The following is a 16520-nucleotide window of genomic DNA, read 5'->3' on the forward strand; positions in this document are numbered from 1 at the left end:
TGAACGAAGGAGTGATATAAAAGGGTGAATGCGTGAGCGCTACCTGTCGTCCGTGGTCTCTGAAGAACTCTCCGGCGTTGTCGATGACTTGCTCGTCCGTCAGGTTGGAGTACGGCTGCTCCTGGCACACGCTCAGCATCTCCCACAGCGTCACGCCGAACGCCCACACGTCGCTCGCCGTAGTGAACTTGCCCTGAGCAAACACAGCCAAGTGATCAATACGACAGTTATTCAAAGGTCTATTTACTCGATTGCTAACACTGACGAGAATATACATTTGCGAAGGTGGTGGGAGAGAGTCCGATGCTGCTTAGATGTGAATTCCAAGCTCAGAAACGATTGTACAGAATTTAATCCATATAACCTTTGACTCTTCCTCCCTTGTACACCATTTACAACTCCGGAGCACACCCCAGCTTCCACTTCTTTGACCTGTTGCCCTCTGGCAGGCGCTACAGGGCCATACCAGCCAAAACAAACAAACCGACTGAGAGACGGTTTCTTTCAAAAAGCTGTCACCATACTCAACTCATGTTTACACTTTAAATGTCACTGTCATTGCACTGCTAATGCCACAACATTGTCACATGCATCTCACTAAGTCATATTTTCTACTCATGGCGTTACTATATTTTGTATTTGGTAACTCACAAAGAGTGTTGTTTTCGTCAACGATGACGATAACAAAAAAATTTCGTCAACGAACAATTTTTTCATGATGATGACATCACGATGACGTGTCTTGGGAGACTAAGGCTAGGTTAATACTACAGGTCTTAATGCACGTATCCGATTTTTTCGTGTTTTTCCGACTCGAGTCAGGCATTAACTTGACGGTCTGAACGGGACAAGTCGCATAGAAGTGGACCATTTCAAATCCGATCTGAGTCACTTTCATATGTGGTTCAAATCCGATCTGGGCCACCAATTACGTCAGCAAAAGCAGGAGGCACGGAGGACGGCAGGCATATCGGCATTAGCGCCTTGCTTGAACTCTGATTTTAAGCACGAAGCGGGCTTGACCACAGTGATAAAAAAAATAAAATGAAGAAAAGAATAAGCCTTAAAATTTTCGGTTTTCATTCTGTGCGCCGAATGAGCAATATTTCATTATTGCACACATGGCCGAGTCGGGGCAAACTGACGCACCCATGTCATTTTACGCAAACACGTCAAGGCTCATGTGTGTACGTGTATGCGTTCTATCAGTCCATAAAAACTTTGAATTAGGGCTATCTAACGATTAGAATTTTTAATCAAGTTAATCACAGCTTTAAAATTAATTCATCGTAATTAATCGCAATTCAAACCATCTCTAAAATATGCCATAATCTTCTGTAAATTATTGTTGGAATGGAAAGATAAGACAAGACGGATATATACATTCAGCATACTGTACATAAGTACTGTATTTGTTTATTACAACAATAAATCCACAAGATGGCATTAACATTATTTTTGTGAAAGGGATCCACAGATAGAAAGACTTGTAATTCTTACACAAATTCTTACTCAATAAATGTGAGTTTGTATATTGTGACTAAATATTGCCATCTAGTGTATTTGTTGAGCTTTCAGTAAATGATACTGCAGCGACTTAACTGTTCTGCCCAAATGCATGATGGGAAGTGGTGCAACCATGACTGTGTGTGGTGGCTGCAAATAGTATATCTTCTCTGCGTTACCAATTAAAAGCACGGTCCAAATGAATGCTTATATCTACTCTACTCACTTGACGCTGCCTTTTAGATCTGTATATACGCAAAACAGCGCCTTTGTAGTCTATTTGCGGCAATGTGTGAGTGGGTCGCTCCACGCATGCGTTAAATATTTTAACGTGATGAATTAAAACAATTAATTACCGCCCGTTAACGCGATAAATTTGATAGCCCTACTTTGAATATAAGACTAAACAGGGATTATTAATGTGTTATTTGTGTCCTCTTTTTGGAAATCAAACTATGACCACTCTGGAATGACATGCGTGATACTTGAATGGTCTCCATGGACAAAGGCAGTCTGAACGGGAACGCTAAAAAAACAGATATGGCAAAAAGTCGGATTTGTGCATTAAGACCTGGAGTACGAACCTAGCCTAAAGCATAACGAGATGGATGCCACTTGTCGTCCGACGACATGGGAACGAGATGAAAATTCGCCATAGTTTCCGTCATAAATTCACAATGTGTGATATTTTCTTATTGTATGTGTAGTTAGCACCCATTTAGCAGTTTTTGGTCATGTCGCTCATGTGACCCCCCCCCCCCCCTTCCCATTCCAGGCTCCTTTTGTGAAACATATGTGTCAGGTGATGCTTGGTAAGTTTTGCTTTCTCATCCTGGCTAGATATGAAGTCATAGACATGTTGCTTTAGCCTCTAAATGTCTGTGCTGAGTGATCATCAGACACTAAACTAACTTGTAGCTTTAGCATAGCGCTGTGTGGCTTCTTAAACGCTTGGAAAACATTTTACATACAGTTTGTGGCATCCAGGTGGGTTTAATTAATTGCACATAATGTAATTGTGAATGTAATGTTATCATCATGAAAATGGTTGTAGACTCTACAGTTGTGGTTGTAGACTCTACAGTTTTGCGCTCGTCTCTCATGTTCATTCGAAATTGTGGGAAACCTTTATTTATTCATGGACTAAAACTTTTGAAGTTTATAGACAAAAACATTTTGAGAATTGTCAGCTAAAACTAGACGAAGAGTAACACATTTTGAAATGACTACAATATGACTAAGACTAATAAGTATTTTCATCCAAAAGACAGACTAAGACGACAATTCAAATGGCTGCCAAAACAACAATGCTCACAAACTTCAACAAAACTATAAAAAGATTGAAGTTGTGCGTAGAATAATACTTCAATTGTATTGATGTATATCTAATGTACAAAAAAAAAAAAAAAAAAAAAAAAAAAGCCAAATACAGGTAGTGGCTCATAGAAAATTAAGAAGCCCCAATTTAACTTCATGTGCATTTATAAACATGTTCCATTTTCATATTCTATTTTTTTCCCTCACATTAAAGCAACACTTGGTAATTTTTCAGTTTTTATTTTAGTGACGCCTGTGGACAAAAGCGGTAGTGTTTTGCCCTAAGGAAGACCGCGTTTCCCATGAGGACCAGCACACACACAGTGTCGTAAAAACATGACGGTCACCTGCAGATGCATTAAATGACATTTCTGTTTCCTGCGGCCGTGTAAGGGATGAAAAGTAATAAGGTAATAAATCCAGTTGTGGCTAAACAATAGCATATGAAGGTTAGCAACCGTGTGGCTAACCATTTCTTTTGTTGCATTGCCATCTTTACAGAATTCACGCTAAAGTGTTAGCATCGACTTCCGTCTTTAAATTGAATGGGGGAAGGGGGGAGTGACGTATGCCGTAAAGCAGCCAGCACATTCGCAGTTTTTTTGGGTTTTTTTTTTTGCTCAAAGTTAATTGGTGCCGGTGAAAGCGATACAGACCTCAAGATATAAAAGAGGTGTCATTCAACTAGTTGTCAGTTGACATATCATCAAAAAATGTTATGAAAATACCGTATTGGCCCGAATATAAGACGGTGTTTTTTGCATTGAAATTAGACTGAAAAAGAGGGGGTAGTTTTATATTCGCGGTCTAGACGTTATACCCATTCACGACACTAGATGACGCCAGATATCATTGAAGTGATGTTCTGTCATGACAGATCTCAGCTACTCTCAAGTTTAACCAGTTTACATTATTTTATTGCAATGTTTTTCCTTATTCAGATTTGTTTCAAGACTACAGTTACAGTTAGACTTCACTTTGATGGTTAATGCAGTTATTGCAGTTTTATTGTTTTATCACAATAGATTGGTTTATTTACATTTCAAAAACCAGAAGCCATTCATTTACGAATGTGATTGCACTTTAGTTTACATATTTAAATGTTCAGATATTAAGATTTGAATGAGGCAAAATAACATGCTTTTTCTCTCAAATATATTATTATAATCATTTGTTTCGGATCTACTGTAATTATTTTCTGTATAAAAAATAACTTGGTGTTCAAAAAGTCTTTTTTCAAACTTGAGTCTTGAAAAAGAGGGGGTCGTCTTATAATCAGGGCCAATACGGTACTTTGTAAAGGTTGAAAAGTTACTTAGTGTTGCTTTAACTCATTGGCTACGATTGACCATTGAGTTCAAATGGATTGAATGTCCACTGCCGTCATTGGACGGCAATTGCCGTCAATTAATAGTTCAGCCATCTTATTTAAACGAGCCATATCTGGGATCACTGTATTAATATTGATTTTACCATGAGGATGCACTCCCAGGCCATCCATCGTATGGGCAGCACAGCCCGGCCTTGGATCCTGTAGTAGTCTCCAGCATACAGATTGCGGCTCATGCCAAAGTCTGCGATCTTGATGTGTCGCTCCCCACCGGGGTCATCGGCACCGTCGCCTCTTTCGCCACCCACCAGGCAGTTGCGCGTGGCCAAGTCGCGGTGCACAAAGTTGAGCAAGGACAGGAACTTCATTCCTGACGCGATCTGGCCAGCCATGGAGATGAGAGCCGGGTAGCTGTCGGTGGGTGAAAAAAAGATGCTCAGGTAACCTATCATTTTTTGTTGGCGTGGATATTGACGCTACCTGATGGTAGGCGTGGTGTGCGAAGGCCCGCTTTTGTCCAGTAGTACCCGGTGGGACAAATACTGGTTGAGGTCCCCGCACTCCATGTACTCTGTGACCATGCAGAGGGGGTCGCTGCTCACGCACACACCCAGTAGACGGATGATGTTGGGGTCTTTCAGGCGGGACAGGATCTTTACTTCCTTAAGGAAGTCGTTCCTAACAGTCAAGGCAAAATAAAACGCTAAAATAATTACCATACAAGAATGGAATAAGTCACAAGAGGAAAAAAATATTGTATCCAAACCTGGCATTTTTGGAGGCGTCAGGTCGCAGGATCTTGACAGCCACCAGTAGAGGGCGACCTTTCCTTACGTTGAAGGGGAACTCCAAGTTTGGAAGGTCCTGCGGGTTCTCGATTTCACACAGGTGCACCTTTCAACAAAACAATGGAGAAGTTAGCTATTTTTGGAACAATGACGTTATTACGGTCTGTATTTAACTCATTAGCTGCCAATGAGGGCGGTAGGCATCCAATCCTTTCAAATTGAGAGAACCTGGTAGCAAATAATTGCTGACAGCAGTCCCAGTTTTTATTATTGCAGACTTTCACTTTACGCCAGGGGTCCCCAACGACCGGGCCGAGGACCGGTACCGGTCCGTGGCGCATTTGGTACCGGGCCACGCAGAAATAATAAATAATTTATTAACGACTGCATTCTGGCCGATTGACTTTGGCCTGGGCCGCTTAACACACCAATATCCCTGTCTACTCTAGATATACAACTACAGGATATGAGGTCGTCATAGAAATGCATTGATTGGACTGTTGGCAGTACATCTTGTTTTGTATATGGCGGAAAACACTCAGGTGACTTAAAGTTCCGCTTTAAGACCCTCAATTTGGCCAAATTTCAAAATTGTCCGATATGCATGTGTGATACATCATTGAAAAGCTTAAAATCTCAATTTTCTGGGGGAAGAAAAATTTTGAACAGGAGCGCATTTTTATTAAAAAAAAAAAAAAAAAAAAAAATTTAAATAGCAAAACCCTATCTGAAGGTGAGAGCACGCGAGAGCAGAATAACAGACGCCATGACTTTAACGAGATATTATCGCGTAGTTACCTTGTTTCGATCCAAAATCTCCATGTGGCATGCAACACTGAATGTCAAGACACAGTTGGGAATGGCGACAGCTGGATGTTTTTCATGGGTGAAAGATGGTAATACAACAAGGGTTGCGATGCAGAAATCGCAGACATCAAGGAGTGGTTGAGATTTTCTTTTTCATATATTTACCCTTTTAAATGTTTCCCCCCCCCCCCCAATTTTTCTTTGTTTGGATCGATTATTATCTAACATATCGGAGAAAATGCGACAGTAACAAAAAAAATACAAATAAGCGATTGTTATGAGGTGGATATCCGTGACTTTTTTACAAACGCCATTTTTTCATTGCGACGTAATTTGTTTAAAAGTTTAAAATATGCGAGTGAACAATTGTTTTAAGTCGTTTTGTTTTTTAAGAATGAAATATTACCGTGGAATCAATTAAATTAGAATTAATTAGAATCAATTAACGATTCTAAGCAAAAAATGACATTTTCAATAATAAATATAATGAATTACCTTCGTTTTATGGCTGGGTTGAAACAAAAGCAGTTGCGTGACGTCTGTAAACGGGGGTTTCCATGGTAAAACGGACAAATTAAAAATAGTTTGGGGGCTTAATACGCCATGAATCTGCTATGGCAGCATATAGACATATTGTTCAATCAAACACACCAGTTGTTTTGGCTTAAAATACAGCTGTTTCTTTTAAAGAGGGGTGCGAAAGCAGAAACTGCTTTTTCAGTCTTGTCTGTGTTTTCCGCCATATCTATGTGCGCTTGGCCTCGATAATAACGTATGACGTAGGTCGTCGCCAATCACATTTCTTCCCGAAAATCATTAGCCCCACACTAGAATGACTAAAAAAACGGACGTCTTTGGACAGATTTTTTTACAGGGAAAAGGTAACCTGACGAGCCAGAAGACGACCCTACAACCTCGAAGAAAACAAAATGCTACTCTGCCAATCACTAAAGACCAACAAACTGCGAAGGAGTGGATTCGTGACCCGTATGCACGGGTGAAAGTGGCTAGAATTTCTTGCAGGAACTCCCTGACGTGAAGGTCGCCACAGAGCCTCCACAAACCTCCTAAAACTACTGAAATGTAAAGAAAACTGTTTTGGCACAGTTATTTCTATAGCACATACAAAAACTGATTTTCATTGAAAATTGTATTTTTTTTTTTAAATGATTTTGCAAAATAAAACAAAATTGATGCATATTGAAATTGAAGTCACTGTAAACTTTTGCTTTTTTTTTTTTTTTTTTTTTTAAATAATAAAGATATAAGTAACATACATTCAGAAAAATACAAATAACTTATGCAGAGTGAAATGGAATACATTTTGAAGATCGCGCAAACATTGACTTTTTTAAAATCATAACGAAATGAATAAGTAGCCTAACATAAATGAACAAATATAAGTCCAAAGTGCACATTGACAGCTAAGATGTTCTGAACCTCACCATCAGAGCAAATAAAACTAAATATGACAAATAAGCCTCCTCAACTCTTTCCTTGCTCTTAAAGATTTGATCCATTTTCTGTTGCATTGCCCTTTTTTGTCGCATCAATTCAACAAACTTTTTTTTTTTTTTTTTTGCTGTTCCAGAAAACATGCACATTTGAACCAATCAGAGCTAACTATCTCTGCTGATCACATGTCAGTATGTCAGCCAATTGCCGCGTGCATTCGCACATTGACGTGACTCATCATCGTCAGACTCGGATAACTGCAGCAGCTAGGGAAACCTCCATGACGTCTGTGGAATAAAATCAATAATAAATATCGGTGGAAATGGATTACGCTACACAAGCACTTTATTATGCTTGTTGTTAACACTTGTGTATGTAAATCTGATGTTGGTAGATTGTTTTCTTCTTGGAGGTGAAATGCATGTGTGGCAGCTTAGCATTATTTGTTGTTTTTTTTCCACATAGCGTTTTGACAGTTGCCGTCATATTTTTGGAATCAAAGCCCTGTGTACTGGAACAGCATTCCGGCCCTGAATCTTATACAGGAACTGTGTTCCTGACCGTTCTGGCCCACTTTCACCACTGCCCGTATGTGAATAAACCGAGTGATTCGAGCATGTCTGTGCAACAGGAATATCAGCTTGTAGAGATCGCAAATGACGGCGACCTTAAACGTACATTTGAGATAACAACTCTACCGAAGTTCTGGATTAAAGTCATTTTAGAATATCCTGACATCGCTAGGAGAACACTAAAAACTGTGCTACAATTTCTAACATCGTATCTTTGTGAAGCGGACTTCTCTCACGCTCCCATCTCGGGAGATTCAGCCACTGATTCAGCGGGTGAGTTGTATTTTCCCTGCACTTAACACGACGGGGCTAAAACCAAATGTGAGTTGTATTTTCCCTGCACTTAACACGACGGGTCTAAAAACAAATGTTACTACATATTTGCTGTATTTTTCTGCCGCACATTGCCGGTGTTCTGACAAATTTGGCATGTGCATAACGTTAAAAATGACTGTGAATGCAGCGATTCCAAAGTACACACTACAAACTTTCTTTAAAGAAAGGAATATTAACTTACGTTTGCCGTGTAGCTGCACACAACAACAGCTCTCTCACTTAACGACTTTGCCGTGTCGTTAAGCATTAATTTACGCCATTTTCGTGTTGCACATGTATGTTTAAGATGTAAATAGTTTTTTAGCACTGTTGGATAACATTGAGAGTCCAACTGAATATAAAACGGCTTTTTTCACCGCAACAAAAGCTTTGGGAGCAAAATTTTATAAGGGTGCAAAATTTGACAACACCGGTCCGTGAAAAAAAGACGCAAATCACACCGGTCCGTGGTGCAAAAAAGGTTGGGCACCCCTGCTTTATGCCAATTTTTTTTTCTAAGTAAATGATAGTTTTACTCTGAAATATTCAACGTTCTAAGAACTCACTTTTAAGGAGTGTTTTTTTCTTTTAATACTTATTTTTACTAAATGTCAGAAAATTACTAATTCTTACATGCAGGAATTATTATTTTTCAACCCCTAGAATGCTTGCATTTAACTCATTGGCTGCCATTAACGGCGCTAGACGCTCAATCCATTTTGACTGGGAAGGGCGAATGAATGGTCTAGAAAAACATTTTTTAAACATCAGTGCTATTTTAGCCAATAGCGTACCACATGAATCCTATTTTTAGACTGTGACGTTGCCATCGTAACGCGGAAGTGGGACATTATAGACACGCCCTCGCATACATTCCATGTTTTTTCTGTTTGTTTTCTCCAGCAATCTTTCAAAAACGAACATGCTGATCAAACACTGCTGCTGTGGAACTTCTAGAAACGACTCTAGACAATACGACATAGGAGGAATGTTTTCTTCATACGTTTTCAGAAACCAAAAACTCTGAGGGGGGGAAAAAATGAAGAATGGAACTACTTGCACGGACGTCCAAAAGACCAGTTTAACGCCAGCAAGGTGAAGCCATTCACATTTCATATGCAGTTAAACATTTTGTTGGGGGGGGGGGGCATGGTTCTACAGAGGACAAAGAGGTAAGCCATTTTGATATTTTTACGTATTTTTTTTGCGAAGCGTTTTGCCGTGCTGCTTCTGTCTGACAATGAATCACCTGAAAAAAATTAAAATGGTATCTGACTGCCACTGTTACCTTTTCTATTGTAAAAAACAACTTTGGTAAGGGGGAAGTGTAAATGAATTATAGACTTAAGATTTGTAACTAATGAAAAAATTAAAAGTGTTCGTTGGCTGTCACCGAGTAGCATTTGCAATTGCTACACAAAAATAGCAATGTAAATTGCCTCTGAGAACGGTCAGAGACGTAAGACAACCAGAGGGTATAATATATAAGAAAAACAGGGCATATGGTGGTAAAGGATAGATTGTTGAAACAGGAGAATGTCATTGTCAGTGGCGTAAGGCCATGCACACAAGAAAAAGGTGTCGATAAAAAAGCTAACTCTGGATCAGGTCGGCTCTTTTTCCCCATCTTTTACAGCCCTCGACACTCAAGCCATCCGTTTAACTGAACATTTGTATGTTCTTCCACATATTGACCAGTAAATTTGGCACCAGGGACATCATTTTCGGACAGAATTGGTAGGTTTAGCTCAGGAAACATCTTGTTCGTACACTATTTCCATTCATTTACTATTAGGGACAAATGGGAGGTTGACCCGCCTAGCAGCAATTGCTAACGTCATGAATATTAATGAGCAAAAGTGACGTGTTACTTGCGGTACGCCATTAAATGAGAGAATTTCAGGTTGTCCCGCCTACTCATCTCGCATTGGCTTCCCACTGTAAAATGTGTGTGTACTGAAGGAAAAAGCTTTAATGAATAGATTCCAAGAAGTGAAGTAGGCTTTGTTAGTCTCAGACAATGATAGGAGAGAGAGCGCTTTTACATGTTTGGAAACTATAAAGAGGTTTCTCCATTATCAGGTCTAAGAAATGCGCAAAATGGCACTTCAATGCTTTGTAAAACCAGCTAGCAAATGGAGGACATTTATGCCAACTGCTTTAAAAGAAAAACAATCTTTTTCCACGAATCGATATTTTGCATTGAAGGGAATAGCATCTTTTGTCGTATTTACTGTTTGTATTACTTTAACACACTCTAATCAATCAGGGAATAGTATCTTTTCTCATATTTACTGTTTGTATTAATCAAGCAACCCCAATATAAAATAAATAGCATTTATATCATAGTTTAAGAAAAAAAAACAAGCATAATATATTTGATATTATGAACAGTTGGACTTGAAATGATTAGAATTTGCAGCACCAAGACAAGGGCGGAACAAACACAGGACGCCCTCTGACCACGGAAGCCCAACATGCGCATCATGCAGCTGACTGAGCAAGATTTACACTGACAAGCAGGTGATATTCAAGACAGCTACAAGCCCACGTCTGTACCACCAAATCCCGCAACCACCTCTTCTGAACAGTCCAGAACAAATGGCGGGACATCTTGTCTTGCCACAAGGAACACTTGATACAGAGAAACCCACGACTGAGAAGTGAACACCCCGCACTCACGTGGTGCTGAAGATGGCAAAATCCTTAACTCTCGTTGCCCGGACAACAGTAACGCCCGAATTCTCCTGTCCAACAAACAATAATCCTAAACAACGCCCAAACGCACCCTTGTTCCGGACAACAGCCCGCCTCACCAGAGCCTTTAAAAGACTGAATGTTTAACTAATCATTGTCATTTTTCTCGGGAATCTTTTGTTGACTTGTGAGATGGGGACCCTGGATCCAGTTTGCCTCCTCCCCTGGGTCTCTCTGTGCTGATTGCTTCAGACTTGGAATAAATTGTCAACCTGTGTTGTGAAGCCTTTTTCCAGCTTTTAACTCATTTGCTCCCAAAAACGTATAAATACGTTCTATTTTTAATTGTTTTAGAGTCCCAAAAACGTATTTATATGTCTTTTATGTTTTTTTTTTTCCACAAGAGACATCTCTTGGTTCTGATGCAAGTTCGCTCCAAAGCACAACGGTCAAAATCCATTTTAAAGCAATAAAACTGGCCACTGGAGAGCAGTAGCGCATTTGGTAAGAACTCATATCGGACCGTGAAAAGAAATGAATGAAGAGTAATAGTCAGGAAACGGAAGTTGGAAGAAGTAAGAAGAGTGAGAAAATTGTGGAGAACGATGTAAACACAAGGCACATGCTCCACACAAGTTCCCTAGGTGAATTCTGTTATGAGGTAGTGGTCACTACAAAAAAAAAAAATTTTTTTTAATTCTATCTTGGTGAGACAGACAAGTGATGAGGGAAAAATTTACCCCGTCTGCCGATACAGCCGCAGCCACAACAACGTCATCTCTCAGTTCAATAGTTTAGTTATGTGTAAATAAATTGTTACTTTGCTATCAAAAGCTCTATTTGTCTTGTTCATTTTATTTTGTAGAAGGAAACATTCAGATGTTTGGGATGTCACAAAAGCAAAAAAATAGCTGCGTTACAGTCAAAGTTATCTTTGAAATGTATGCTTTTACAAAAAGCTCAATTTCTCTTTTTTCATAAGAAATTGGAAAATTGCTCAAACTAAGCTATTTTCTAATGCTGATATCTAAAGAATTGAAAAAGATATTAACTTACTTTTTTTCCTGCTGAAAGAAGAGTGTCTAATCTTTCTTTTGGTGGGTTCCATGTTTATACAGCAATAGAACATAATTTTCTGTGGGCCTTGCAAAATCAGTCAAAATCAAGTAAAACGGCCGGGAGCGAAAGGGGGTTGCTCCAGTGAAAATGGCCAGGAGTGAATGAGTTAAAATGGAGTCACTACAAGGGGTTAGGACTAAGTTGAACACTTGAAATTTGGCCTTTTGGCCAGGTTGTCGGGGTTCCAACCGCCCGGGTCGTTGGAATTGCGCTAGCGCGGTTCCGGCAGTTCGGCTGGCGTATTTCCGGTAATCTGGCTAAAAGGTCAGATTTTTGATCGATTTTGACTTATCAGCCCAGATCATTTGTTACACCCTTAGTATTTACACAGTTTTAATAAACAAGTAGGATAAAGGTGCATATCACTGGTCTCAGGCGATCCCTCACTTTACAAAAGAGCACTAAAAAATATTTCCACATATTTTGCTTCATTAAAATTGCCAAAAGCCATTTTCAACACTAAGATTGAAAAGATAAATCTGGATTTTAGAGGTTTCCGCTTGGCAGTGTTGCTTTCAAACATAATGACAATGATGACAATTAGTTTAAAAATAACCCAGGTGCACTTGCCATTGCACAAAATGATTTTTTTTTTTGTTTAATACAAAGATGAGAGGCAACCTTGTACCTTTCTCTATGAAATATCACTTTGAGACAAAGAAAGATATCTCAATATAGGATTAAACTGTCATTTTCTTCCTTCTTTTATCATTTTTACCTCTCCAAACTGTCCCTCCCCGAGCTTCTCCTTGAAGATGAGACACTGTCGCGGAAGTTCGGGCATGGGTCCGGCATCGGCGCCCGGGCTGGAAGAGGCCAGGGCGGGCACGGCGTACGTGTTGTTTCCGCTGACGCCCTGCAGACTGACGATGTCGGCTTCAGCGTAGTGCGGCACGCTGGGGGGCAGCGGCGGAGACACGGGCGGTGACAGGGCCGGGTACGGTGGCGAGCCCGGATAGGGCGGAGGCTCGTCTTGCATCGGGGGGAAGCCCTTCTCCGGGGACGGCTCAGCGCTGCACGCTGGGGAAGAAACGGACGTTGAAACGCAAGGGAAGTGAGTTGGCAGTTGTTTTATATAGAGAGATGAAAGTATGACAGGAAATGTATGAGAAAAGAAAACTTGCGTGGATGATATAACAGTGAAGGAAAAGCCAAAATAAAAAGACTTTAGGATTCAGAACAGGACCCCTTAGATAGCGCCATATTTAATGCCCCGATAGATGGCAGTGTTTACCCTGCCTACCGACGTGGTCGACAAATAAACAAACTGCTGATAAAACAGACAAGGCATGTGTAAAGCATAAAACCATTTGGCTACTTCAAATTAGCACCAGTGCCATTGATGGTGACAGATGTCCAATCAATTTTGACATTGGACGTCTATCGCCATCAATGCCAGCCAATGAGTTAATATCGCAATATTGTGAAATTCCTTGGAAGTGAATGATAACTGCCAGCCTCTCCCAGTCAAAATTGATTGGACATCTATCGCCGACAATGGCTGCCAATGAGTTAATATCACAGTATTGTGAAATTCCTAATATTTATACGTATATAGAGAGTGCGCATTATTCCACTACTGCGAAACGAGACGAGTCATTGGCTAAAGGCTGGGTTTGTCCCGTCCATCGTTAAGCTGTGCATCTGTTGAGGTCTAAGGGCTGTGGGCGGGGCTTGGCTGGCCCAGGTGCTCTATTTCTCTGCATGATGATTGGATGATTTGTCTGAGGCTGAATCCCTTTTTGATTGACAGCGAAATAAGTGAATCAGCAATCTTGTTGTTTAACATCCGCGGAAAGAATTTTTTCAATTTTAATTCCTTTGTTCTGAGTTGAACTGGCAACATTCCTAATCATCCTAGCTACATTTTCTTTGTTAATAACGACTAGAGAAAAATCAAGCTCCTATTTCTAGTGTTCCTTTTTTTCTTTTGTAGCTGCTTGTGTTTGGACTTCTGTCACTGTAGTTTCTTTCCCTACCGAGCAGCGGGTGCTGCTGTGCCCCTCCACTGTCACAAAGCACTCACAGGCAGACACACTTTAAGCGTCCCCTCCTTGACATACCAGCATCCGCTACTGACACATATGGCGGAAAACACAAACAAGACTGAAAAAGCAGTTTCTGCTCTTGCACTCCTCTTTAAAAGAAACTGCTGTATTTTAAGCCAAAACAACTGTTGTGTTTGATAGAACAATTGATCTATATGCTGCCATAGCAGATTCATGGCGCATTAACCCCCCGAACTATTTTTAATTTGCCCGTTATTCCCTGGAAACCCCCGTTTACGGCCATCGCGCAACCGTTTTTGTTTTAACCCAGCCATGAAAACAAGTCATTATATTTATTATTCAAAATGTCTGTCATTTTTAGCTTAGAATCCTTAATTTATGTCTCATATTTTGTTTAAAAAAACAAAAAAAACCCGACTTTAAAAAAAAGTATTCACTAGCATATTTTAAACTTTTAAACTAATTACGTCACAATGAAAAAAAATGGCGTCGGAAAAAAGTCAAGGATATCTACCTCATAACTATCGCTAAATTGTATTTTTTGTTACTGTCGCATTTTCCCCGATATGATAGATGATAAATAATTGATCCATACACAGAAAAATTGGGGGGAAAAAAATGTTTAAAAGGGTAAATATATGAAAAAGAAAACCTCAACCACTCCTTGATGTCTGCGATTTCTGCTTCGCGGCCATTGTTATATTACCATGTTTCACCCATAAAATCCCCCATAAATCTGGCTGTGGCCATTCACAGCTGTGTCTTGACCCTCAGTTTTACATGCGACATGGAGTTTTGGGATCGGAACAAAGTAAGTACGTGATGATATCCGTTTAAAGTCGTGGCGTCTGTAATTCTGCTCTCGCATGCTCTCACCTCTAGATAGGATTTTGCTGTTTAAAAAACATTAAAAAAAAAAAAAAAAAAAAAGAAAGCCCTCCTGTCCAAAATTTCTCTTCCCCCAGAAAATTGAAATTTTAAGCTTTCCAACGATGTATCACACATGCATATCGGACAATTTTGAAATTTGGCCAAATTGGGGGTCTCAGAGCGGAACTTCAAGTCACCTGAATGTTTTCCGCTATATATATATATATATATATATATATATATATATATATATATTCTCTATTGAGTAATTTTGTAGCAGTTAGCTGACAATTGTGACAGTTTGTTATGTCACGGGGGCCGAATTAGCCACCTTGGGCCAGATCTGGCCCATCCCATCATTTTGTGTGGCCCGCAAAGTAAATTGTGCACTGACTTCATGTCTCTTACTAAAATAAAATTTAAATACAATTTCTTCACTCCTCAATGGAAGTTCGAGGACAACTACAAACAGAATATATTAACTCCACCCTCCCTTGTTTCTTAAAAAAAATACACAAGCATTTAAACAATAAAGGTATTTCCCGTTTTTAAAATGGAAAACCAAAATAAAAAAAAATAGAATAATTAGCCTACTCCTATTTATCATTGATTAAAATGTAAGTATAAATTTAATACAGTATATTGAAGGAATAAAAAATAGTAAAAATGATAACATTTGCACTTAATAGGGACAAAAAAAAGAGGATTTGGACAGTATTTCGGTCAACAATGTCTCTAAACGATTAATCAAATATCAAAGTAGTTGTCAATTGATTTGATCCATTGTTAGTCAATTGTCAATTGCGTCAGCCCAAGTATGCAGACATAATGGCCAAAAACTGTGGCCACAAAGATGAGTTTGACACCCCTGCTTTTATGTTCATCCCTATGTCTGTATTATACTGCCCCCAGGTGGCTGAAGTACACACATCAGAAGGAGCAGCACAATGTCCATTAAACTGAAGAAAAAAAGGCCAATGTTTTATTCTCTTGATTTTATTTAATTATGTCATTTCTAGTTGTTTAATCAAATATAAACTTTTAAATTGTTTTTAGGGGGGTCTAGAATGATTTGTTTGTGTGTATTATTCTCTGGGAATGTTTAATTAATCTATTGTGACCTCACTTAGCTGATTTCTTTGGCTGCCATTGACGGCAATAGATGTCTATACCATTTCACTGGGATGGCTAGAAGTGAATGAATGATCCACCCCCTCCTGGTTGGTATGAATTGGACGTCTATTCCTTTCAATAGGAATAGAGCTGTGTTTTCAATATCGATTTCCCTCTTTTACGAACTACCTCGACAGAGTTACTCTGACCTGGGCTGGCAGTGAAGGAGTTAAGCTCGTGATAACCTCTGAATAGATGTCTACAATAGGGACCACTGCCCAGCCCAAATTATTAAACACTTATTATTAGGGCTCTCAAACGATTAAAATTTTTAATCGAGTTAATCACAGCTTAAAAATTAATTAATCGTAATTAATCGCAAATCAAATCATCTATGAAATATGCCATATTTTTGTGTAAATTATTGTTGGAATGGAAAGATAAGACAAGACGGATATATACATTTAACATACTGTACATAAGTACTGTATTTGTTTATTATAACAATAAATCAACAAGATGGCATTGACATTATTAACATTCTGTTAAAGCGATCCATGGATAGAAAGACGTAGTTCTTAAAAGATAAATGTTACTACAAGTTATAGGAATTTTATATTAA

At 39.3% G+C, this 16520-nt stretch overlaps 1 protein-coding gene across 2 annotated transcripts in view; it reads right to left on the reverse strand.

Annotated features, from left to right (window-relative positions):
• ddr1 (discoidin domain receptor tyrosine kinase 1) overlaps positions 1-16520 on the reverse strand; it is a 164484-nt gene that overhangs the window by 5263 nt on the left and 142701 nt on the right. For both annotated transcript variants that reach the window (XM_057833558.1, XM_057833557.1), the window contains exons 15-19: positions 12625-12926; positions 4920-5047; positions 4634-4831; positions 4297-4564; positions 44-193 (exon numbers count right to left, since the gene is read on the reverse strand). In XM_057833558.1, coding sequence (XP_057689541.1) covers positions 44-193; positions 4297-4564; positions 4634-4831; positions 4920-5047; positions 12625-12926 — 1046 coding nt within the window. The remainder of the gene's footprint in view (positions 1-43; positions 194-4296; positions 4565-4633; positions 4832-4919; positions 5048-12624; positions 12927-16520) is intronic.

Source organism: Corythoichthys intestinalis, chromosome 4 (genome assembly GCF_030265065.1).
Source record: "Corythoichthys intestinalis isolate RoL2023-P3 chromosome 4, ASM3026506v1, whole genome shotgun sequence".
In the NCBI taxonomy this organism is placed as follows: domain Eukaryota; kingdom Metazoa; phylum Chordata; class Actinopteri; order Syngnathiformes; family Syngnathidae; genus Corythoichthys; species Corythoichthys intestinalis.